General features: G+C 52.3%; 12 protein-coding genes across 12 annotated transcripts; 5 read left to right on the top strand and 7 right to left on the bottom strand.

The window, feature by feature from the left end:
- Positions 1 to 55: 55 nt before the first annotated feature.
- On the top strand, positions 56 to 897 carry SNOG_06348 (hypothetical protein; the record flags this gene model as incomplete). The annotated part of the gene is made up of 2 exons (XM_001796669.1): positions 56 to 89; positions 167 to 897. 2 exons carry the CDS (start codon positions 56 to 58, stop codon positions 895 to 897), a joined length of 765 nt encoding a protein of 254 aa, XP_001796721.1.
- Positions 898 to 923: 26 nt separating this feature from the next.
- SNOG_06347 (hypothetical protein) lies at positions 924 to 1374 on the top strand (the record flags this gene model as incomplete). Its single annotated transcript, XM_001796668.1, has 2 exons — positions 924 to 1052; positions 1135 to 1374. The coding sequence occupies 2 exons, from the start codon at positions 924 to 926 to the stop codon at positions 1372 to 1374; spliced, it is 369 nt and encodes a 122-aa protein (XP_001796720.1).
- Positions 1375 to 1997: 623 nt separating this feature from the next.
- On the top strand, positions 1998 to 4039 carry SNOG_06346 (hypothetical protein; the record flags this gene model as incomplete). Its single annotated transcript, XM_001796667.1, has 3 exons — positions 1998 to 2484; positions 3069 to 3384; positions 3700 to 4039. The coding sequence occupies 3 exons, from the start codon at positions 1998 to 2000 to the stop codon at positions 4037 to 4039; spliced, it is 1143 nt and encodes a 380-aa protein (XP_001796719.1).
- A 128-nt stretch (positions 4040 to 4167) lies between these two features.
- SNOG_06344 (hypothetical protein) lies at positions 4168 to 6831 on the bottom strand (the record flags this gene model as incomplete). The annotated part of the gene is made up of 3 exons (XM_001796666.1): positions 4168 to 6558; positions 6610 to 6747; positions 6805 to 6831. The coding sequence occupies 3 exons, from the start codon at positions 6829 to 6831 to the stop codon at positions 4432 to 4434; spliced, it is 2292 nt and encodes a 763-aa protein (XP_001796718.1). The 3' UTR covers positions 4168 to 4431.
- A 1023-nt stretch (positions 6832 to 7854) lies between these two features.
- On the top strand, positions 7855 to 9458 carry SNOG_06343 (hypothetical protein; the record flags this gene model as incomplete). The annotated part of the gene is made up of 4 exons (XM_001796665.1): positions 7855 to 8380; positions 8591 to 8875; positions 9047 to 9163; positions 9214 to 9458. The coding sequence occupies 4 exons, from the start codon at positions 7855 to 7857 to the stop codon at positions 9276 to 9278; spliced, it is 993 nt and encodes a 330-aa protein (XP_001796717.1). The 3' UTR covers positions 9279 to 9458.
- Positions 9459 to 9564: 106 nt separating this feature from the next.
- Positions 9565 to 11221, bottom strand: SNOG_06341 (hypothetical protein; the record flags this gene model as incomplete). The annotated part of the gene is made up of 3 exons (XM_001796664.1): positions 9565 to 10452; positions 10509 to 10883; positions 10964 to 11221. The coding sequence occupies 3 exons, from the start codon at positions 11219 to 11221 to the stop codon at positions 9565 to 9567; spliced, it is 1521 nt and encodes a 506-aa protein (XP_001796716.1).
- Positions 11222 to 11794: 573 nt separating this feature from the next.
- Positions 11795 to 12243, bottom strand: SNOG_06340 (hypothetical protein; the record flags this gene model as incomplete). Its single annotated transcript, XM_001796663.1, has 2 exons — positions 11795 to 11849; positions 12131 to 12243. 2 exons carry the CDS (start codon positions 12241 to 12243, stop codon positions 11795 to 11797), a joined length of 168 nt encoding a protein of 55 aa, XP_001796715.1.
- Positions 12244 to 12297: 54 nt separating this feature from the next.
- SNOG_06339 (hypothetical protein) lies at positions 12298 to 12841 on the top strand (the record flags this gene model as incomplete). The annotated part of the gene is made up of 3 exons (XM_001796662.1): positions 12298 to 12304; positions 12336 to 12644; positions 12798 to 12841. The coding sequence occupies 3 exons, from the start codon at positions 12298 to 12300 to the stop codon at positions 12839 to 12841; spliced, it is 360 nt and encodes a 119-aa protein (XP_001796714.1).
- A 976-nt stretch (positions 12842 to 13817) lies between these two features.
- Positions 13818 to 15662, bottom strand: SNOG_06338 (hypothetical protein; the record flags this gene model as incomplete). Its single annotated transcript, XM_001796661.1, has 3 exons — positions 13818 to 13892; positions 14015 to 15032; positions 15211 to 15662. The coding sequence occupies 3 exons, from the start codon at positions 15660 to 15662 to the stop codon at positions 13818 to 13820; spliced, it is 1545 nt and encodes a 514-aa protein (XP_001796713.1).
- A 714-nt stretch (positions 15663 to 16376) lies between these two features.
- SNOG_06337 (hypothetical protein) lies at positions 16377 to 16937 on the bottom strand (the record flags this gene model as incomplete). The annotated part of the gene is made up of 1 exon (XM_001796660.1): positions 16377 to 16937. One exon carries the CDS (start codon positions 16935 to 16937, stop codon positions 16377 to 16379), a length of 561 nt encoding a protein of 186 aa, XP_001796712.1.
- A 1928-nt stretch (positions 16938 to 18865) lies between these two features.
- SNOG_06336 (hypothetical protein) lies at positions 18866 to 21112 on the bottom strand (the record flags this gene model as incomplete). Its single annotated transcript, XM_001796659.1, has 2 exons — positions 18866 to 21040; positions 21062 to 21112. 2 exons carry the CDS (start codon positions 21110 to 21112, stop codon positions 18866 to 18868), a joined length of 2226 nt encoding a protein of 741 aa, XP_001796711.1.
- Positions 21113 to 21411: 299 nt separating this feature from the next.
- Positions 21412 to 22709, bottom strand: SNOG_06335 (hypothetical protein; the record flags this gene model as incomplete). Its single annotated transcript, XM_001796658.1, has 3 exons — positions 22111 to 22709; positions 21663 to 22059; positions 21412 to 21614 (listed from the first exon to the last, which is right to left on the bottom strand). The coding sequence occupies exons 1-3, from the start codon at positions 22687 to 22689 to the stop codon at positions 21412 to 21414; spliced, it is 1179 nt and encodes a 392-aa protein (XP_001796710.1). The 5' UTR covers positions 22690 to 22709.
- Positions 22710 to 23270: the final 561 nt, after the last annotated feature.

Below are 23270 nucleotides of genomic sequence, written 5' to 3'. Positions count from 1 at the left end.
GCATTGCGAGGCGACGCGACTGTACGAGAACTCCATTCGACCTGGGCTTTTGGCAATGGCCTCAAGGATATACTACTCTCCGGCCGTTCGTTCAACTTCGTCGCATTCACCGGGCTTCTAGTCACCTTTGCACCGGTTAATGGGCCTTTGCTGCAACGAGCATCAGTCATTGGTAGCCGCGGCGGCTTCGACCTGGTCAATGTGACAATACCGATCGCACAGAAAATACCATTGGGTTACACGGGAGCCATCACTGGACGTGAACATGTAACGACTACACTCAGCAATGAGTTCCGGTCCATCATCAATCGACACAACAGCCAAGATATGATCAATATCACCAACTCTGGCTGCCTCGGCACATGTAAGGGTCATGTATTAGGCGCCGGGTATGACGTCCAGTGCAATGAATGGCTGACACCTTACGATCTACATGATCTGTTTGCCAATGGTAGTAGACGCGATGCACGACTCGACTGCTTTCAAACATACTTCAGCTATTATGAGATGCCAGGGATACCGAACATGATCAACTACACCACGGGCTTCAAAGTCAACGAAACCTACGAAGGCAACATGACCTGGAGGACATGTACTCTTGCACCAGCAGTTGTAGAGTATCCCATCATTTTAAAGAATGATACAATATCTCTAGATCCCGAGGGCTCATGGATGACCGATCGCGTCACTGAACATTGGCCGGATCCGTTCAGTCCGAGTTGGGTAGGCGTCATGCCATCAACACACGGCGGACTATGGCTCTACTTGAGATCGCTCTACAGTTCTTCTGTAAACACGTCGGTATTCAGGCCCTCCTGGCTGGGCATCACAATTTCCAAGGAACAACGGCGCTACGATATGTCAACAGCAGCGGACAGTTTGGCGGACCATTCATGAATTTCTTCGATCCAACCTCCGACATCATGAGCGATGCTCGCGAAATCGCCTTCCGAATTGCCCTGGACATACCCAACCAAGGTGGGAAACCACAAGATTATCTCAAAACTATTGAGGTACAGCAGCTTTGGTCACAAATTGTATACAAGAAGCCAGTACATCTACCTGGCCGTCGCCGTTGCCATCACCGTGCTAGCATCGTTGAGTGTATTTGGTCTTCTTCTTGGCTGGTGGAAGCTGGGCAGAAAAGTGACGCTTTCCCCTATCGAGGTCGCGAAAGCTTTTGCTGCGCCCTCTTTGCACGACGCACTTTCGAACACGGACATCAAGGCACTCCTGAAGACAACAGGGCATCGGCGACTTCGATATGGTGCGGTTTGGGATGACATCGAGGTTGATGAGCATTCAGAGGCTACGTTGCATTTTGCGAGAAATGGGAGATGTGAAAGGCCACATGAAGGGCAGATCTTGCGATAAAAGCGCTGGATAAGTTAAAATGCCATCTCTTAGCCATGGTGATGCAGGATGACTTTGAGAGCATCATGAAGATAGGCGGCAGATCAGCATCCTAACATCTCAATGTCACCGCCAGGCGTCGGCAAGATTCCTGCCCGCCTTTTTCAAACATGAAGAGGGGAAGAGGTAGTCTATATGTATTCAAAGATTTTCTATATAAGTTGAGTTATCTTAGAGGACCGTATAGTCTGCTCTCTGTGCGTTTGATAAGTATGCCTCTCAAGACTATTAGCTTGTGTCGTGAGGTACAGAACGGGCACGAATTTTGCCGCTGCCTGGTGTCGCAACCGCATTGGGTGACGTCGAAGAATTGTGCGCGCCTTGCATCGCCCGATATGGTGACCAGAAGATTCAGGCGAGCAAAGGTCAGATCGGACGGAGAAAACTGAGCTTCCGACTGGGACGATGGAACAAATATGTCAAAATGTGAATCTATGAGTATTTCCGCTCATGGATGACGTTAGAAGCCCATTCAAGGGATTTGCCATAAAAAGTTTAGCTCTGCCAATTCTCCAAGCTTTCGTTGGTGGAATCCTTACCGACCTGCATCGTGCATACACTAGATACCTACCTACATATGCACCATGCCGCATCGCTCTTCCACCCCGTCTCCACCTCCACCTCCATCATGGACCATCCAGCCAGTCCCGCCGCATTCTTTCGAAGAAGTCGTTCAATTCATCAACACTGCCCGTAATGGCATGTTCCCCGGTCGCTCCTTATCCCCAGACAATGCATCCCTGTTCAAAGAAGGCACCTGCTTCCTCGAAGCACGCGATGGCAAGAACCTTATAGCTGCGATTGGCTATGTGCCCTACAACCACCGTTTCCCACAGTTCTTCAACTTTTACGATGTGAACACCGTGGAGGTTGTCCGCCTGTTCGTTCACCCCCGATATCGGCGTTGCGGCCTGGCTGCGGCGCTATTCACAGCCCTATATGACGAGGCAGTCAATGCAGACGTCGAGCGCTTCTACTTGCACACTCATCCTTTTCTGGACGGCGCGATCAAGTTTTGGGAAAAGCGTGGGTTCGAGATTATTCTGCTTGAGGATGATCCATACTGGGAGACTACGCACATGCAGTTGATGGTAAAGAGGAGGGAAGAATTGTGATATATACAAAAGCTTGGAACATCTACATGCTGGTGGCAGTCTGACGATAAGTCTAGAAGAGTTGTATTAATGTAATAAGGAGTTCGGAAATGGTAATAAGAAAAATCAGCAATAGTCAACACAGCCAATCGATGCCCATTGCGACTACTCAAGATCACGTGTGTTGGAGTGAAAGTGCCGAAAGGGAAGGTGCAAGGGCGCTAGCAAGACTGCGTACCTACGGCTGTGAGCGACCAGACTAACAATTCAACGCACGCGATCCATTACACCGCAACACGATCATTCCTACCGGCCTCTGGAAGTCATCAGCGAGCATGCCTTGCAGTACAGTGCCGATGGATGATCTAGCACCAGACGCCGCTTCCAGACTGATTGTCGCACTTCCTCTCGCTGAGCCGTCGCCACCAGAGCAACCACATCCTGTCTCGAATGCTGAACCCAGTCTTCCCGAGTTTTCTACCAATCTATCCCCGTCCGAAGACCATGACCACGTTTACCGCCTTGAAGGCGAGGTATTTTTTCCCTAAGCTTCGTCCATAGCTTCACGCGAGATCTTGCCCGATGCCGTCGAGGGCACCCCGAATACGCAAGACGAAGGCGTCGATGCGGAGCCCATATCCCCACGACGCATTCACATGTCCGCCGAAGTCCTCCGCAGGATCCCTCCAAGCGCTGAAGGTGGTGCGGCTGAGTATATAGTCGCTGGACTTGACAACGACTCCTCGTCCTCAGATTCCGACAGTGACATCAGTGTCACCGACAACGATGCTTTGGAACAGAACCTCCAACATGAGCTCGACCTTGGAGAGAACTCCGGCATGGAATTCGCAGACCTCCTAGCGGCCCAAATGGATCGGCAAGCTCGATACCGCACCCAAAGCCCCATCTCACGTCGTCGTCGCTTGCGTGCTCACATAGATTACCGCATCGCCAACCCCGAATTGCCTCACACGGCTACTGCTCGGGACAATCGCATCCGCTCCCCGCCCCCCACACAACATGCAATACCTCTATCGGTCTTCCTAGAAGAGGGCCTCACTCCCCTGATGCCCTCCCACCCACACTACCCAGGCATCGGCACCACATGTCCTATATGCTACGTAAGTCCTCTCCTCCATTCTGTCCCGACCATCGTCACTCAATCACTAACGTCCTTGTAGGAGCCATACAGTGCCACTCACCCACCCATCCTCATCACCAACATCCCCGGCTGCAGGAACCACATTTTTGGCTACGGCTGCCTGCGCAAGACTATCAGCAGTGGCATGCGTAATTCTAATCACTGTCCCTTGTGTCGGACGGTGTGGTTCCGCATCAGGATGTCTGAGGTACGGAGGATTGCGAGGGAGTGGGAGGCCGTGGAGACGCGGGAGAATGGGGTGCAGGCTCAGGTTCGGGGGCATGGTCGGGGCAACAGGGCTCGTGGATTGAATATCGGACGCGGGATGAGGATTCTGGTGGAGCGTGTGGGCAGGGTGATGTTGGAGTACGTTGACGGGATGTATAGTTGAATATCTCTTTGAGATGCACGACGTGGGTGATAATGGTGTGGAAATAGTGGCAGACTAAGATGGCAAAAGAGTAGATGGAAAAGCAGACTTCTTCGTACAATTCATTTCACGGTACATAGCTCAACAAGTGGTGTAGATCTTCTCATTCATTCTAGCTACATCTTTACTTCTCCTCTCCACATCCCCACACCCAATGCTACGCCTCATCACGAAAGACCGCATTCTTTTCGCTAGCGCTATTTATACCAAATAATGTACAGTACAAATGGGGGAAATGTGCCCCATTGAACGACCGAAACGCTCCACGCTTGAGGAGCTAGAGGGAAGAGACGCCACTTTTCGCCTGAAGATGCACGCTACCAAGTTCCAAACATCCGGCCTTACGTGAGGGCTCATACATGTACACCAGGTCCGGACGAGTCTGAACCACCCTTACCGCCCTGATCAGGGGGTAGGAGATCGACAATCGGGTTGTCTGGAATCTTGATGGGCGCGTCGGGCATTGCTTCTAACCGGTTTGGTAGCTTCTCGCCCTTGATGACCTTCATGATCTCTTCCTTATCGAGCGTCTCGTACTGGACGAGGGCATTTGCCAAAAGATCAAGCTCAGGTCGCTTTGACTTCAACAGATCCCTTGCGCTCGCCTTGGCTTCGTCGATCAACCGCCGTACCTCGTTGTCGATGAGGCGCTTGGTCTCTGGCGATACCATCTCGTAATTTGACTTGAAGTCGACATTGCCGAGCACGTCTGAGAAACCGCAGGCAGTGACCATGGTGTATGCCATTTGAGTGGCTTGCTGAATATCTCCGGATGCTCCATCGGCCACATTTTCGGCGCCGAAGACGATCTCCTCCGCCATCTTGCCACCCATCATCACTTGCAGTTGACGAATGTACTGTTTGCGTGTATGGTGATGCTCTTCATGGGGAAGGAAGAAAGTGATACCAGCGGCATGGCCTCGTGGAAGAATGGTTGCCTTGTGAACATCGTTGAAGCCTTTGGTGTGGAGACCGACAAGAGTGTGACCACCCTCGTGGTAGGCGGTGTGAATCTTATCTTGGAGAGGTACTGCGCGCGTCTTCTTCTCAGCGCCCATCATGATTTTGTCCTTGGCCCACTCGAGGTCAGTGAGCGAGACAAACTTTGCTTGCAGCTTAGAAGCGCGGATAGCAGCCGAGTTGGCCAGGTTCTCCAATTCGGCACCAGAGAAGCCAGGAGTACCACGAGCAATGCTCGTCAGATCGATTTCAGGGTTGAGGCGAATCTTCTTGGTGTGGTACTTCAGAATGGCTAGACGTCCGCCGACGTCGGGGAGCTCGACCTGGACATGGCGATCGAAACGTCCGGGGCGAGTAAGGGCTTGGTCGAGTAGTTCCGGGTGATTAGTGGCGGCAATGAAGATGACGCCGGTGCTTTGGTCGAATCCATCCAGGTCGTTCAGCAGCTGGTTGAGGGTTTGGCGGTGGTAGTTGGCATCACGCGACTTTCGCTTTCCGCCTATAGCATCCAGTTCGTCGATGAAAACGATAGCAGGTGCTTTGGTACGAGCCTGTTGAAAGAGTTCGCGCACACGCTTAGCTCCTACACCGACGTAGACCTCATCGAATTCAGAACCTGACATGTAGAAGAACGGAACACCGGCTTCTCCAGCAACGGCACGAGCGAGCAGCGTCTTTCCGGTACCAGGAGGGCCGATGAGAAGAACACCCTTGGGGAGACGGCCACCAAGCTTGTTGTATCGTTCGGGGTGCTTGAGGAAATCGACGATGTCTAGGAGTTCTTCCTTTGCCTCATCGCAGCCGTGGACGTCGCTGAAGCGGGTGTTCTGGTGTTCAGGTCGGACCTCAGCGCTGGTCGCGCCGCCGACCTTCTTGAGCACACCACTCGACTCAACAAAGAGGGTGATGAGGACCAGAGAGACGTATACAGCCAACCCGAAACTAGCGATCCAGCGGACCCACTTGAAGATGGAGCCCATTAGTGATTCTTCAACAACGACATAGACGGGGTCGCTCTTGAGACCGGAGCCTCCCTTTTGCTTTCCAACCTGGCCTGCATTGAGGTGGGTGCCAACAGCCTGGCTGACTGCCTTGACCTTGTCCGAGGACAGGCCCTGGCCTTCCGACTGCGCGAGCTTGTTGATAGCGTTTTCGTAGAATTTGTCCACGACGGAGTTTGTGGCGAATTTTCCAGTATCATAGCGTTCGACGACAATCTTGGGCATGTTGGCGCGCATAAGCGCAGAGTAGAAAGAGGCCTGGGAGCTTGCGCTGTGGGGGTTGTTGTTAGCAGCCTCCTCCAGACGAGCGAGCTGCGCGTTTGATGGTCCACCGAATAGCGAGCGTTGTTGCACCAAGTTCAGTCCCACCATTCCTGGCTTGGGGAGCTGACGAAGTTGCGAGAGAGGGCCGTTGCGAGACATGGTCGAGTATGATCGTGCCATGAGAGATCCGAGGGGTGTCATCTTAGCAAAGGGTTGACGAAGACCGAGGACGTTGCGTGGGGCTACAAATGATGACTGCAGCACTGTTAGCATGTCGTCTGAGGTGATTGAGCCTCATCTGCTTACCTGTGCCGATGCGGAGGCTGGCGCCGTGTGCAACTGCCTCGTGCCGTTGGCTGCAAGCGTTTGCCCAAGGCCTTTCCAGAAAGTCCTCGATACAGTCGCCATTGTCGGAAACATGGCAGTGGTAGCGAAGAGCGCGTTCTGTATGCTTATTAGCTACATGTCCATGACGCAGTAGCGGAGCTTGTGGCAACTCACGGAGACAGCGGGCGCGCGAAGAGCCATGATGGGTGTGTCAAGGCGGCAACGGCCGCGAAAGAGTGTTATAACTGAGCAGCGAATTGAAGAAAACAAATGCGCAAAGGGTGGGTGGCGCGTGTTGCGACAAGAAGTCGCTGGGCGATGCGGCGGAAACGTATAGACTCATTTGGGCCGATGATCGAATGGACCCTGCTTGGCTAGACGGGTCACGTGACGCACCTGAGGAGCCGACCGAATGTATCGTCAGGTTCTGATCTGGACTCACCAACGGCTGCAATAAAATTCATGCCCGCTCTGTTCAATTTGTATGTACTCAGCTTGCTATTAGAAAGCAAGTTTCATCTCATTCATAAGCCCAAATACCATACCATAGACTTGATGTCTTTAGGCTACGTCACGAAGTGCTAAATCGGCCTTGAAATCAGACTGTTTGACTAAGTTACCCTGCATAGTACTTAAAGTTGAGAACATAGCGCGCACGAATGGTGGCAGCACGGGCGGTAGACACTGATGTCGGCCGTCATCGGCATGTGGACATTTGTAGGCTGCTGTTGGGGAGCACATATGGCCCATTGCGGCATGTGAATTTTGCAAAGAGCGAAACTGATACAGATGTACAGCTGATGCTGACAGCTGCGTGCGAGATCAGTCCGAATCTGATCTGGTACGGTCCCGAGGTTTGGTTCGCGGGGTTAAGAAGATCAAGCCGCATTCCATTCGGACAAGCGACCGCATTGACTTGCAAAACAAATTCAACTGACATCAATCATGGCTTCTCCAAGATGGAAGGAGCTCTACAAGTATGCTGCATGTGATGTAAGTTGTGCACCGTAGTTCGCGATACCCGAGCTGAGAGATGCAGCTGGCCGATGGCCTTCTGAAGCTTCATGTCCCTGGGGCGGGCTTTCTTGTGGATATTAGTACGACCTCGAATCTGGCTCTGATAAACACGCGCGTATCTGATTCCATGTAGGACCCCTGCTTCACACTGCGAGCACTCCTAGGCCAGAACTCAAGAAAGTGCTTGCGCCTGCATCCACCTTCTTGATGGTGCCGAAAGCTACCAAGAGCTTCCCCAATCCAGCATCATCATCTCAAGATACTCCAGAATCGAATCTGCCTGACTCGCGGCCATGGTCCGACTGGACTGAAAGAGACACCATTGCTGTCATCAGTCAACCTGTCGGCCAGTCTTGCGCAGTCGTCGGAGGCATCATGGCTGCTAGAGCGAAGTACATGGGCGCACAGGGCCTGGTGGTAGACGGCAGAGTACGTGACGTGGTTGCATTGAACGAAACACAGCTCCCCATCTGGTCAAAGGGCACAAGCATCATCGGCGCTGGAGCGGAGACCAAGTTCCACGCCCGCAATGTGGCGGTCAAGATTGGTGAGACAACTGTCGAGGCAGGAGATATTATTATGATTGATCCGTTCGAGAACGGGGTTGTCGCAGTGCCGCAAGGAAAGGTGGACGAGCTGTTGGCCATCTTGCCTGATATGGTTGAAGCAGATGAGAAGGTTATTAAAGATGTCGAGGCGGGCGTCAGCGTGCAGGAAGCTTTCAAGACACATCGTCATTAGCTAAACTCGCACCACATAATTCTCCCCGTGTATGTCATTGATGGTGTATGTGGTGGACCAATCCGGTGCGGCTCAGATGGAATGACAAGCGTCTTGGCGCTTTCTTTTCGCGATCCCGGCTCGAACCTCACCAAAGCTCAACCGCATCATCACCAGTCACAGCGCCACCGCAACTCTCCAACACCCAATTGCCCCCTCACAGCAACAATGGGTATCACCGACTTCTTCACTGACGTTTGGGAGACGTTCTCCCACCCATCGCCCGACGCCGAGGTCCAGGGCGGCTCCTCCACCAAGTCACCTGCTTCCGGCACCGACGAGGAATCGAGCGCAGAGGCCGAGGTCAACAAGCAGGACGCAAAGAAGGGCGGTGACAGCGGCGAGCAGGGACACAAGCCAAGCGGAAAGGGCAGCGACGACGACGACGAGCCCGAGGAGGAAGAGGAGGAGGAGGAGACACCGGACCCAAAGGAGACGCTCGAGAAGGGTGAGTACACTTAAGACGGGCAGAAGGGCGCATTCCAAGAATATCGAATTTTACTCCCCAGCTTCAAGACGGAGCTTGATGAGTAATTGATGATTCTGTGGCGGCCATGACCACGGCACCAGTCTGCGGGGCATGCGGAGTAGAGAGCATAGGCTGACATGCACACGACAGAATGCGCCGAGTCCAAGGAATGCCACCCCGCAAAGCACCACTACGATGAGTGCGTTGAGCGCGTAACAGGCCAGATCGAGAACGATGGCAAGGCCTCAGAGGACTGCGTTGAGGAGTGTAAGTCAACGCCACATGTCCGGCGTGCTACAACAGCTGACACAGTATAGTTTTCCACCTGGCTCACTGCGCAACTCAATGTGCCGCACCCAAGCTCTTCGCCCAGCTCAAGTAGACGTAGCATCGATAGCAATCGACCGCCATATCCCATATCCACACACGACCCGATACGGACGGCACGCTTCTGGAACTGAAGGATATGACAAGATGCATACTGGATGACTGTAAATACAGAAGTCATGTTTAGAATACTGTACTATTTCCTCATCAAGCCAAATCATCACAACACAACCATTGCGTCATCTCTCTCATACGGTTTTCGTCATGTCATGTCAATTCTCGTCCTACATCTCATCGTCAGATCCCTCGTACCCCTCATCGGACTCGAAGTCCTCTAAGAGTCATTGCTCATGACCAATTGTCGCATCTTGAGTACCCTCTCGATTCTCGTCCAGGATACGTCTGCCCTCCCCAAATCCCAAGCCAAGCCTCTTGGTACCCAGCATCAGCGGCAGCGGGAGAACCACCATAGCAGCAACCGCCTGAAACACCAAGGCGTTGTACATGTTGCCTGGTGGCCGTGTGCCCGAACTAGTTATCCTTCCACCATCATTGACCTTTCCTAGGTCCACATATCTCCCATCCTTCAAAGCATTCATGATGATGATGAATATAGCTCCAAAAAGCTGTCCGCCTACCCAGCAAATTGTCGAGCTAACCTCAGGACTCGCCGGGTATGTAATCTCGACGAGGAACTCAAGCGCTACGGGCATCAAGCTGAAGCTACTTGCTCCCAGCACCGCACTTATGAGATATGGTGCTGCGAGAGTGCGGGTCTGCGGTGCCCAGATCATCGCTAGATATGATCCTGCAACCAGCGGAACCAGCGTCCAAATGCCCAAAAGGTAAGCTTGTGTGCGGCCGAGGATCGGGGATACGATCGCCGCAACAACCAAGCCGACAACAATCATAATGGCGCCGCATATCCCGGCTTCGTCTTCGGAATAACCATACGGATACAGGATCTGGTTCAGCAGCGAGCTGAAAGCATTGAAGCCCGCAGTGTACGTCCCAAACGTAATGAACACGATGTAGAACGGTCGAGATCGCAGCATGTACCGCAATGAATCGCCGACAGGAATCTTCGACAATCCAGACGATGCCGTAGGCGGCGATGGCGGAGCCGCTGGAATAAAAAGCGAAGGGATGCACGCCACGCTTGAGATGATGGATATGATCAGCACCATGTTCGGTACATCGCCGAGAAGCGGGTTGATGAGTTGAGCTAGCTACATCAAACCATTAGCATCATGACCAATGTAATAGGATAAGATCAGGAACATACCGCACCCCCAAACGGATTCGCTAGACTCGCCAATGCCGTACTCCCCACCCTCCCTTCTTCCGTAAACCACATGTCACTATACCTAGTTGGCGCCGCGAGTACAAACGGCTGCGCCAGACCAGTCAATATCTGGCCGACCATCACCAGCCAGAAAAGGTTGGCCCGGGTGCCCGCATAGCGGATCCAGTTGCCGACTAGTAGCAGCGCGGAGGCGGCGAGGATACTGGGTTTTGGGCCGCGGTGTAGTAGGTAGATGGTCAGAGGGCATGTTATGGCGAAGGCGAAGAGGAAGCCGGTTGACAGCCAGTTTATGGCAGTTTCGGAGACGGAGAAGTAGGTTGCTGCGGAGGTGGAGACGGGGGCGAAGGTTAGCCACTTGTGGGAGAGTTAGCTTGTTGATGTCTTGGTTGTAGTGGACTTGTAAAGACGTCTGGTAAGACGGTGGTTGTACTTACATCCCAACTAACAACGATATTCAGCAGCACCAGCTGCCCGAGCCCAAACCACCGTCTCTTGTACACTTTGAAATGCGCGTGGCTATAACTCTTGCTCTTCCTCGCCCACGGCCGCCTCCTGGTGCTGGTCACGTGCCTCTCTTCATCTGCCTCTCGCCCATGTGCAGGCGCACTGGCCTCTCCATATCCCGACGGCTCATTGCTCCTCGTCGGATCGAGAATCGCATCATTGCTCTTCACATTCGAAATGCCGTCCATTTTGATCCACGGTCCACGTGTGTTCATCCGTCTTGGCGCGATGTGTTATCAACCACTTGTGATAAGAACCATGCACATCTCACCACCTCTTGAAATACCCTCAGTCCTCAAATCCACGCGGACGATCGGCTTATCGCTTCGCGCTCGTGGGCACGCGATGAATCGGTATCGGAGTTTGCGGACGAGGCGGAACGACGCGCAACCAAGGAAGTCGCCGTGAAGATGTTTGGCGCTACGCGTAGTGCCGTGACGATCTTATACGTCCTTCCAACGCTCGTTCGTACAACCATGTTATCGCGAGGTGTGGCCGGGGATGCACCCTGATTTTCTTCTTTCGCATAAGCCGCATGCGGGGTATACGGAGAAGGACCTTGTTCTGGTGATGGGTAAAGTAGGTAGCCTCGCTTAGAGAGTTGTCGCATGTGAATGGTCTTGGCGATTGGATCTGATCTTATCAAGCTGTTGCTGGGCAGGGTGAGTGTGCGTGAGGCTTGCTGACGTGATGGCTAGGGATGCAAGCTGATACAGACAACGACGTTTTTGATGCTTCACGCTTGCCAGGAACCGCAAACCTCAATCTGGACTCTGGCTGACTTCTTGCTTAGCTTTGGCTTTTTCTCTTGCTTTACTGCATCGTCTCATATGCTTATGGAAGTTGTCTTTTCGAAAATATTCTTTTTCGGACGTAGGACAGCCAGAGACTGGACAGCGAAAGACCTTGAGGGGTTTTTGGCACAGATCGTCGATGTGTCTGGTTATCTTGTGGCGCTCTAAATCAGCGCGTAGACCGAATGCTGCTGTACAAAATATGCACTTGAATCGAAGATTATGCTTGCGGTTGTCGTGGTTTCTGGCTTTTGTGTCAGCGCTGTCATTTCGTACGGAGCTCTACTGTTGGTTCCGACTTACTTGAGCTGGCCTCTCGTTCGAAAGCTCAGATCACACTTCTCGCAGACGTGACTAGCCACGTTGCAGAGTAGTGTTTGCCGTATCGGTGGTACACCCTGTGGCGAAGCCGCCATGATGTCGTGAGGAAAGGCAAACTCGGCGCTTGCTGCAGACTCAATTTTGGAATCATGGGGAGTAACAACAGCGTAGTTAACTATATCAACAGGGCTTCCAGGGCGAATCTTGATACCTTTGCCTTCCTTGGCGAGAGAGACACTCGATGTCGATGTGACAGGAGAGTCTACTCTCGATGTATCGCCTGTGACAGGAGAGTTTACTCTTGATGTGTCGCCTGTGGCCGTCGACGAGCTAGACGGCAAGGTGGCTTCCGAGCCCGGAAACTCTGACATCTCAATATCTGCTGTCGATCCTATACATGAGTGGATCCATTCTGGTTGCCAGAAAGGCCTCAAGCCTGCAACGGGACTGACAAGCTCACTGTCTCTCGTATTAGATCCCTTCCCGACGGCCAAAGGTACGCAGTTTGCCATCTGGTCAGGTTCTACGCTCCTCGATGGTCCGGCTATTGCGGTCTCCCTCAGATGTGGGAATATTGTCGAATTAGGCTCGTGCTCTACATCCCATGGATTGACGCACCCATTGGCCAATTTTGCTGCACCTTGTGCAGGTGTAAAGCATGAGCTTTTCGAGCCCAAAATTTTGTCATACTGAGGCTTGAAATAAGCTGGAGCGACGTTGAGTGTGGACGCTGGGTCTATCGTGAGCTCATGCATCCATGTAATCTTCGTGTGTTAGACTCGCGGTCAAGCGGAAGGCCCGCCAGGTACGTCGCATTATCGAGACCTAAAATTTGCTTCGAGCTGAGGTTAATCTCTTTCTCAACCTGATTTCGGGTTTGCAGAGAGGTTCTCGCTTGTGATGAGCGCAATTTCGACCACGTCTCAATGTCTTCGGATTGTAAGGCTCTCTCTCTGTTTCGTAGAAAGATCCATAGTCTGAACACAAGTGCTAATCCGAAAGGGATAGTAAGGCCTAGTACTAGACCGACAAGCAAAGCCGGCTCCATCGTGAAGAGACACAAAAACCTTCATATGGATTCTCGGATAGTGGGACAAATGGAGAAATCTTAAATAAGTCGCATAACGCTGTAGGCATATTGCTGCGGATGTTGTGTCACAAGCATTTCTTTTTTTGCAGTTTAATATAGCGAAGGGAGGTACGCCTGCAAAGATACTTGGGCGCATAGACTTGGGACCTTCCCGAGGTCATTTACCAGGCTGAAGAAAATCTGGAGGCATACCAATGTGGCTTTAGCCCAAGCACACAGCGATTGGGCCATTCCAAATCAGCGCGCACCTTCGCTACAACCCATGCTCAGAGCCACGTCCATGGAAACTGTGGACCCTGAAAGAATGACGTGCTCTATCCAAGTTTTGCAGGAAACATTGTCTAAGACGCGCGCCGGCCTTTCCTCTCGATCCATTATTAACATTCTTGCGTGTTGGTGGTTTCCTGCCGACTTCTGCTTTTATTCTTATTTTTTTCGCAGCGCTTCGCGTGTCTTTTGAAGTTATCTTTCCTGATGAACTCCTTGCCTGGTTGCGCGCACTCGATGTTCGGGCAAAGAAAAACCCTTGGCTTATGTTCAAGGTCACTGGTGTGCTTGTTCGCCTTGTGTCGGTCGAGATCAGCACGAAGAGCGAAGGGTCTGCCACATAGAGAGCACGTATATCGAAGATTGTGCTTGCGGTTGTGATGTTGCCTATCAAGGTCAGCTTCGTCCAGTTCAGGGACAAGCCAGCATAACACGAACCTCATTTTACCCAGCGTTGGAAATGCAGCTCCACAGTCTGGACAATCGTATCCTCCAGAGCCCACACTTACTGTTGTAGCTGACGATACCGTTGAGAAGTCGGAATTCAACTGCTTTGTCTGAGTTGTGAAAAAGGTTGAGCTGGTAGCGGAAGTTCGAGGTGTCTCGGGGACGAAGAATGAGCAAGAACTTTGTAAGGATGACGGCGATTGAGCAGAAGCATGAGCTGCAGACGAGCTCCCATCGAGTTCAAAATTTTCTCGAAGAGTTGGAGATGCGACGCCAAATCTGGCATGTAATTCGTCTTGCTGGGCGTGTAAAGCTGCTACAGCGTTGAAAAAGAAACGTTGCTGCGATTCGTTCATGAGTTGTCTTCTCTGTTCTAAGACGCAGCTGGGCCCAGAATCTACTGGAGCGATTCGATCAGGCATTAATTGCTTCTCACACAACGAGGACCCATCCCAACACGATCTGTCGTCATGTTGCAAAACCGAATCGCTTGCACAGAAACGGCTCTCTGTCGCCCAGCAAGGGTCAATGAAGCAGAAGTCTTGATCTACACCGATGCTCATCCCTGTCGCAGAACCCAATCCATCGAATTCTTGCCAGCTTCCAGGCAATGCTGCATAGCCCAATCGTTGTCGTGATGACATGGCTTCTTGAGAAGCTTTGCGCTTCAATCCAAATGGAAGAATATCTTGGTCGGCTTCGAAGAACATTCTATTCGCCCCTGTTGTCGGTTCCCATCGGTACGGTACTCTGCCCACCATCCACATCGGTGAGTCGACCCCGACGGCATCCAATTCATACGGACCAACGGGCTGATCTGAAAACGGAGGCGAAATGTTGTCCATCAGTGGGGTCGAGACTCCTGGTTCTACACTGTCTGCTGATGTGAATATTGATGCTGACGCTACGCCCGACTCGCGAGAGAATGAGGACCTCGGACTCCTTACACAATCAGGTGACAAAACAGGACTTGATGCAGGAACTGGAGTCAGATTTGGGCCCGGTAGAAGACCTGGAGACAATGTTGGGCTACTTTGAGGGATTGGCGATGATGGCGCCTCAAGCTCAGCAGTGGACTTTCTAAGCACACCGCTAGAACAGTAATATCCTTGAGGCGCACGCTGGTGTGAGAATAACATAGGATTGACACAGGTTTTCAAGGGAATTCCATTGCTTGCGACATACACTGGGCCGAGCCGAGCCTCAGATGGATAGCCTACTGGGGCGTCAATAACGCCAACTATGAGAAGGTACGTACAACTGACCATAGGTACATGAGCCCGGTGATGCAAAGTAGTCTTGCGAGGTATCCAGTGGCTGTGAGTATAGCTCCGCTGGGGCGCAGTCGTTTGACAACTCAGCTAGACTATCTGCTCGTTCGCAACGCTGGACAACGTCGTTGTCAGTGCGGCTGCTACCTTCCATCTCACTTTTCTTTGCCAGAATTTCCCCTCCCGATTCCACAATCCGGAATCCGTCTTCCAGTTTACTTTCCTGATACACACGTGTGTCGCATTCCCTGGGGCTAGCATTTCGCGATGCCCGTGCCCTCCGCAAGAGAAATCCTACGCAAAGGATGACCAGAATGACCACCGGTATGGTGGCTCCAACTGCAACAGCGACTTCCCTTCGTAATAGCGGCTCATTGAGCTGTGCAGTTCCCATGAAGGCATCACTGGCGATTGTCGTCGATGTAGGAATTACGGCCATCATGTATGTTGGTTAAGACGAGAATCTTTTAGAACAGGCCGGGCTCAGTCAAGCCTATATGGCGTTGGATCGGGTGTCAAGAGGAGGACGAGACTTCAAAGAGGCATACTGATGATAGTACATTGATTCTGTGGTCAGCCAATCACGACTACAGGTGGCTGCAGCACTGCAACTTCATCAACCTACAGACCGGTCATTACCCCACATACATATCCGTTTTCACCGGACGAGCTTAGGATCACCGGATCTACTGAGAGACGTGATTTGAGGGAGATTCAATTGGATCATCAGATCTTGGCTGCAGTGTCCTTCACTTTTGGCCACCGACATCGCTACACGAGCCGATATTTGCCTCGATCACAACAATGCAATCTATTCACTGGACCAATACCACTCAGTGCTTCCCATCAGATCCTTGGACCTCTATACTTGCTTTTGTTCACCATACATGAAGACAACAGAGGGAGGTTATGAAGCCACGGAGCACAGCCGGACTTCGACAATCTCCCCCAACGAAGCGAAAACAAACTCGAACAGAAAGGAAAACATTCAAAATGGATTAAAGCAATCTCTCATCAATTTGTAAGTTCCCTGTAACACCACACACTGCACTTTTCGGACCGTCCACGCAAACCATCCCTCCTCCATACTTGCAGTCATCATTTAGAAACATCAACTTCCGGTTACTCTACCCACCAAATACTCAGATAGGAATCATTGCCTCATGGCTTTGACAGCCAAAGTGTCCTTGCACTTATTCACATGTCTTCGCCAATTATCCTTGCGTGGGAACTTCTTTCCAGGAGTCGCACATCCCTCATTCGGGCAGGTATGCACTGGCGTGGAACTGAGGTGCTTCTGATGAACCGATAATTCGTGGCGTTCCAGGTCCTTTCTGAGTCCAAAAGATTTATCGCACTCCTGGCAAGTATAGCGAAGATTATGCTTGCGATTATAGTGGATCCTCTGGAGACCTGCCGTGCGGAAAACGCGACCACATGTGCGGCATGTACATGCCTGGTCTGCGTTTGCGCCATACTGAGCTAGAGGCGATGCGCCTTCGCCACTGAACGTGCTTGATGGAGAGACCGTTTCAGGACTCATGCCTGACTCAGATGGACTGGCTTCCGAGCTCATCATGGGAGAATATATCGGCGTGCTGCCATGCGTCGAACTGGAATTTCCTGGCGAAGCTGTGACCGACATATCAACGTTGGAGGACTCGGGATAGACGAATGGACTTGATGATTCGTATCGGTAACCCCTTTCAGCCATTTCGAGAGCAAATTGCTGAACGCTCGGTTCAGGCAATTCCAAGGTAGGCCTACGATGCCAAGTAAAACGCTCAGGCGAATTGCGTAAGAGATGCTCATGTATGACTGGGTTCGGACCGTGCTCGACTTCACCAGGATTAACGCAAAGGGATTCTGTGTAAATTTGGGCTGGAGTGACTATCAGAGGCTGTGGCTGCTCAACTGTGACTGGTCAGTCTCGCTTGCGAAGAGAGTCTATTGAGCTTACATGATGGATTGAGAAGATCACGGAATAATTGGTCTTTGAGGAAACGTGAGTGGTATGCCGAAGCCCCACGTGTTGGAGAAAGCTCGGATAGAAGCGCTCTTCCTGGAGCCAACTGCTCGATAATAATCGAAGCCAAAGGAGTCTGAACTGGTGGCCAGGAGATTGTACAAGACGTTTTTGGCAAGCTGTTGGGCGAGCTGTTGAGCGATTGTTGTGGTGATGCGCATCGTGTAATTATATGCTGTTGCTCGCGGACAGCACTGCGCTGTCTCCATTGGAACACACATCGCTCTCTTCGGTCAGCGAGCAGCTGGTCTCGACGAAGGAATTCTACCCAAGTAACGTCTTCCAACTCTTGTGAACTCCGCCATGGCCCCTTGGGCCAAGTTGGCCGCAGTGTTTTCCCATCATCGCGGATGTATCGGCCCCTATTTCGGGCTCCGTTGTTGCGATCTTCTGATGCTGATGTGTGATGGACCCTTCTCAGACAAAGGAACACAAGAAGCACTAAAATTAATAATAAAGAAGCGATGCTACAAACTGCGGCCGCTATGATAGCCCGCGTAACTGCTATTGAGGCCTTTGAAGCAATTGGGGCAGAGTTCTGGACGGTCTCCGTGGCCCTAAGGATAATGGCCATGTTTTGGGGCCGATGAGTAACAGTGGATCCGCCATTGCCGTTCGGGGATGTGCAAAGACATGAATAGTACATGTGGTGAACGAGGCTGAAAGAGGCATACTGACTGGTACGTACCTCTGTCCAATAGGAACTTGCAGCAGGTGAACCTCATCGCCTGTATCGCCCTGACGCATCAAGCAACGCCCGCTCCCCACGATGCACGTCCATGGTTCTTGCTGGCTACGATTGACGAATGAAGTTCTTGAGACTAGCCCAAAACCGACGAGGTCCTCCAGCACTCAATCTGTCTCGTTGCTCGCTCCCCAATGCACTGTCGTCGCTACGTAGAAACGGTAGCTCGTGATGTGTGATATTGCTTTGATTGGAAGCCCACAGGGTGCCTCCGAGCTCATTGGCTTTCTAACAGCGTCGCATATGCCTACTCGAATGATGCTGCTCCTCCGCACTTTGTCCTTGCCGTTGCATGCTGCATTCCCAATCCTTAGCGCAAAAATGCCCTGTCGAAAGCCGTATGCCTCTCTGCTCGCCTTAATGGCACTCTTCTCGCAATGCTTGATGCTGGCACGTAATTTAGTGCTCTTCTACACATGTCACACGCCCATCGGCGATTGCATTCTCGGCTCTCATGATCTCATCCTTCCTCACCGACTTTGTGGAATCCGACCTCGCATTCAATGCAAGCCAATGCTGACCTAGAATGAGATGGGGCGAACAGTTTTGGGGGTCGATAATGAACAGCAAGATGGACGATACTTCTCGTCATAATCGGCAGTCTGATGCCCTCTCTTCTAATTTTGGCTGCTTGGACCCATCTACATGTCGAACAAAAGCCCGATTGGTCCCGGTCAGAGAACACGATATCTCTCTGGGGCCGTCGAGAGCACTCCGCTCTGTCTTTCGTTGAGCCTTCATCGAGATCGAAGTGCCATTTGTCTTCGGACACGGCAGCACATTGCCGGCCATCATGAGTCCGCACGCGTAGCATGCACTTCCCAATACCATGAGCTTACCCACGCATACTCTCACACTCCCCAACTCCACATCATCTCTCCATCCACATCATAACCTTCCCCTTCCCCTTCCCCACTGCCTCCATCCACCTCTCCCACCTCCTAACATCAACCCTATACCCCTCCACAAGCGGCACACCCCCTGGCTTCTCCATCTTGACCACTCTTCTCTTCAGCGTGACCGCGCCCTCCATATATCCCAGCCGTGCCTCAGGTAACTGCTCGCTACTCGCCGCCCTAAGACTCTGCTGCAGCCGCATCGTCGCCGCCAAATTCTGCAGCGAGGAGAAGTGGCGCGGAGCGGACTGCTTGTCGGGGTATATAGTATGTAAGCACTCTGAGGAGTTGGTTGTCGCGTGTGTAGGCCAGGCGATTATGAAGTGCGGAGGCGTGGGCGAGGATATGGTGGGTGAAGGGTGCCCGCGGAAGAGGATGTAGGACCACCGGCCTTCGCCTGTGGTGGCGCGGTCGGACATGGATATGTTTTTGTAATCCGTAACTTGTGTGCAGGTGGTGTTGAGGCCTAGGGCGCGCTTCACGGTATCAGCTTTGGAAGGCAGGTTGTCGCATGCTGCGGATGTGTCGTCTGGGTAGGCGAAGATGTCGACTTCGTTGTAGGTCATTTCTGCGCAGTCATTGGGACCGAGGAAGCGGCTCTCCTTGTGCGGAGTCACGCTGGTGTCGTAGAAGGAGACAGAGACGAGTTTCTGGTAGATTGGCGGTTCGACGAGGTAGGGAAAGGCGCCGTTGATCGAGAAGGCTTTGGGATCGGGGATCAGGTTGGAGAGACGACGCATGCACAGTGACCAGGTGAGCATGATGGTTAACAAAGCGTAAGTGTTGCCTGGGAACTTGACTTTCCACATCATATCTAGGTTGGCGGGAAGGATTGGCAGACCGGCAGTGTCCTCAGAAGCTCGAACTTTTGCTCGAGGTGCTACTTGAGATGTTGCACGGCGTTTCTTAGTGGTAGGAGGTGGCGTTTTTCTGGGCGATGCTTCCTGTACCATGATCTGGGGTACCAATCTTCCTTGAGACCTGGGCCGCATGGGATAGACACCCTCTCTGTTGGTGGACGTAGCAGCAAACCCACCAAGCGCGAAGGTCTGTGGAGTAATATCTCCGGTAACAGTTTGTACGAAGTCCCATGACATCTGCTGCTCAACTCGCGGCGGCAGAAACAGCACTGTTGGAACACTGCTAACGCGCTTGGGGAAGTCGTACGAGTTGCGAGCCTGGGTTTGTATGCCATCGTGGAAGTAGGGCGCTTGTTGCTCTCCAGTGAACTGAGACGTGTTCGCTAGACTACTGAAGTGCTGTGGCAGCTTGTCTCCTCCACCAATCCAGTCGTAATCAGGGTTGTGAGTAGCAGGAGCATATGAGTCCATATGTGGTCGATCGGGTTGTCCAAAAACAAGTTGTGTGTTTGCTGCTGACGCGCTGCTCGGGCGAGATCGCTGACTGTCCTGAAAAGCGGTAGTCGATCCATAGCCTATGAACGGATCGTAACCGTACTTGGTGTCTGCATAGTCGTTGGTATTCCCACAAGGTGCGCTGGACGGTCGATCTCCCATGTACTCTCCGCCCGAGACCGCCTCATAACCAAGATCCCACATCGGTGGGTTAATGTTCAAGCCCACATTCAATCCATCCATACCCTCCTGCAAATGCGTGGCGCTAACCGGACTCTCTTTCTCCTCCTTGATCATCTCCAGCACCGACTTACCAAGTTCATTTCCGACGCCCATCTTCTGCTGTCTCCTAGCGGCTTGGCTCATTCTATCTTTCATCAGTAGATCGACATCGACGCCGTATTCTTGCAGATTGGCCAAGAACCGCTGTTCAAGATCCTGCGGCATCGGCGGCGGGCGGACGTACGGCTCCGGCTTGTTCCCATCTATGCCGAGGACTTGTTGTAGCTTTCTCGAGGCGCTGAAGGTGCGTGGGACGGTGGCCATGGCAGCGGCCCGGCTGTAGAGAGGGCTTTCGGTGAGGCGCTTGGAGTGTAGGTCGTCCGGAGGAGCGTCTGGGACATCATCGTCGGCGTATAAGGATTCTGGGTAGTAGTTCATCTTCACGGTGTTTGCTGAGCGCGAAGGCGCACTCTTCGCGTCGAGTGTGAGGGTTTGGAAGGCAGCAGTTGGTGGCGAGTACGTCAGTGATGACACTGAGCTAGGCGCAGTGAGCGCTGAGAGGTGAATGGGGCTCTAGACAGTGTTTTCGCGTGCCGTATCAGCGGTATCGGGCTCCAGATTGCCAAATTCTTCGCTGTCGACCATGGTGAACATATTTCTTCTGGCGAGCAGTGAACGTATGCGCTCCACGGTGCAGGAGGATGAAAGAAAGACAGATGTCGTTGTCGAGATCAAGTGTGAAAGTTCAAGATGAGGTGTAAGTCAACTGTCTACTCGCACATAGAGCTAAGAATACGAAAGTGACGAGCGGGCAGAGAGGTGATACGAGTAAGAATCTCATTACCATTACTACATGTATTAAAGATGCCTATCTAGATCCCAAGCACGAGATTATTCAGACCAGTTAGGACATTCTAATCACTCACTCATCCGAGTGGTGACATTTATTTCGTAGTCGAGAAAACGTAGTCGGCCTCCAGAGTGTAGGTCTTGCTGTTGGGGCCGAAGATTTGCTTGCTCTCGCGCTGCCACTCTGGCACATTGATCGCGGCGATCCAGTCCTGGACTTCCATGACAACGCAGCCGTTCTTCTGCACGAAGGCGGCGCGGCCCTCGACACCTTGCGTCTTCTTGATGGGGAGAGTGCCTGTGTATGATTAGCAACGAATTAGTGCGAATAATTGGAATTACGTACCATCTTGACCGGGGCAGCTGTACATCTGGAATGCCTCCTGGTCTGAGTAGATGTCGATCTTGATACCTGACCACGCGCTGGAAAGGGATGCGACGGGTCCAGTCTGGCGCCAGTCGTAGGGACCGTTCTGAGCACGGTTGACAAGGTAGCAGTTGTCGTAACCAGTGCAGTTGAAACCGCAGTTGCCAAGGAGCTCAGGAGAGGTGTAGTTAGCACCAATCTGCTTGGGCGCGGTCCAGAAGTCATTCACGGAGTATGGTGCGTTAGGCAGGATAGTGCCATCAGGGATGAGGATGTTGTCCACTCCAATGCGCTGACCAGAGTATGGGAGGTGGAAAGTGTGGTTGAGTGCGAGTGGTGTATCGGGGTTGGCGAAGCCATCAAGATTCCAGTAGGTCTACCATGGTCAGATTTTCGTCTAGATCACTAATCTATGCGGACTACTTACGTGGGATGTCAGCATAATAGGGGTTTTCTTGGTAGTCGCCATGGCCACAATCTTGATCTTCCATGTGTTCGGGGTCATGGTGTATGTGACATAGCTGATGACCTCGCCCGGGAAACCTTGTTCGCCATCTGGGTCGACAATCGAGAAGGTGATCGAGTCCTTGGTGTGCGAGACAACAGTAAAGTTGCGGTAATCCCAGCCGTTTGGTCCACCATGCAAAGTGTTGTTGTTGTTGTTCTCGTTGGGCAAGATGTTGTAACGCTCGCCGTCGATCTCGAACGTGCTGTTCTTGATGCGGTTGGCGTAACGGCCGGGGACACCGCCCAAATGCGGGTGCGCTTTGCCCTCGTAGTCAATCGCCTTGTCGAAGCCAAGAACGATATCGCGCTCGACGCCATCCTTGCCCTTGATGAACAAGTTGGACACGGACGCACCATATGGAATAAAGTGCGCGCGAATGCCCTCAGAGGAGATCTCGTACTTGCCATCAGCGTCAGGGCCAAGCGAGCCATTGGATGGCGTGGCGTACTGCGCAAAGGCAGTAGCCGCGAACAGCGACAGCAGAGTAGAAGTCCACATCTTGTACTTGTCAATCGCGATTGTGGGGAAGTGGTATGAAGCGACGAGGTGGAGAAGCGCACATGGCAGGGAGCACTGTTGTTTATATGGAGAAAGGTAAGCTAGTGCACGTACACATGCTCCCGGACCCTTCTAACCAGGTTCCTGTTCTTCTGTCTTTCACCCGTAGCTTTCGCAGACGCTATCTCATTGGAGGTTGGATTCCGGGGTTGGTCCAGTTCCCGAGGAACGGTGTGCCGCTCTCGGCAAAAAGGCTTCGTGACCACTGCAGGAACACAACGCCATGGTGGAGCGATTTAGAGGCTTGTAGCTTTTCATACACCTAGCAAGTCGGCATGTCCGGGTGTATGATCTCAATTGACCTTGGATCTGCGCTGTGTTGTTGTTTATGTTTTGTTCGACGCAGCAGCGCTGCTCGACAGCTGCTGGGGTAGCTTCGAAGCTCCGGACGTCATATGCTACCGAGCGGCACGATAGTGCATGCTCCAAGAGACAAAGTGCACCGGATAATTAGCTGGGCACAGCGATTCGCGGAATATCTTCGCGTGATGCGATGACAAGCATGGATCAGTTAAGGTTGA

This window comes from Parastagonospora nodorum, assembly GCF_000146915.1.
Source record: "Parastagonospora nodorum SN15 chromosome Unknown scaffold_9, whole genome shotgun sequence".
In the NCBI taxonomy this organism is placed as follows: Eukaryota; Fungi; Ascomycota; class Dothideomycetes; order Pleosporales; family Phaeosphaeriaceae; genus Parastagonospora; species Parastagonospora nodorum.
Note: the sequence above shows the minus strand (reverse complement) of the source record. Positions and strands in the feature narration are given on the sequence as shown.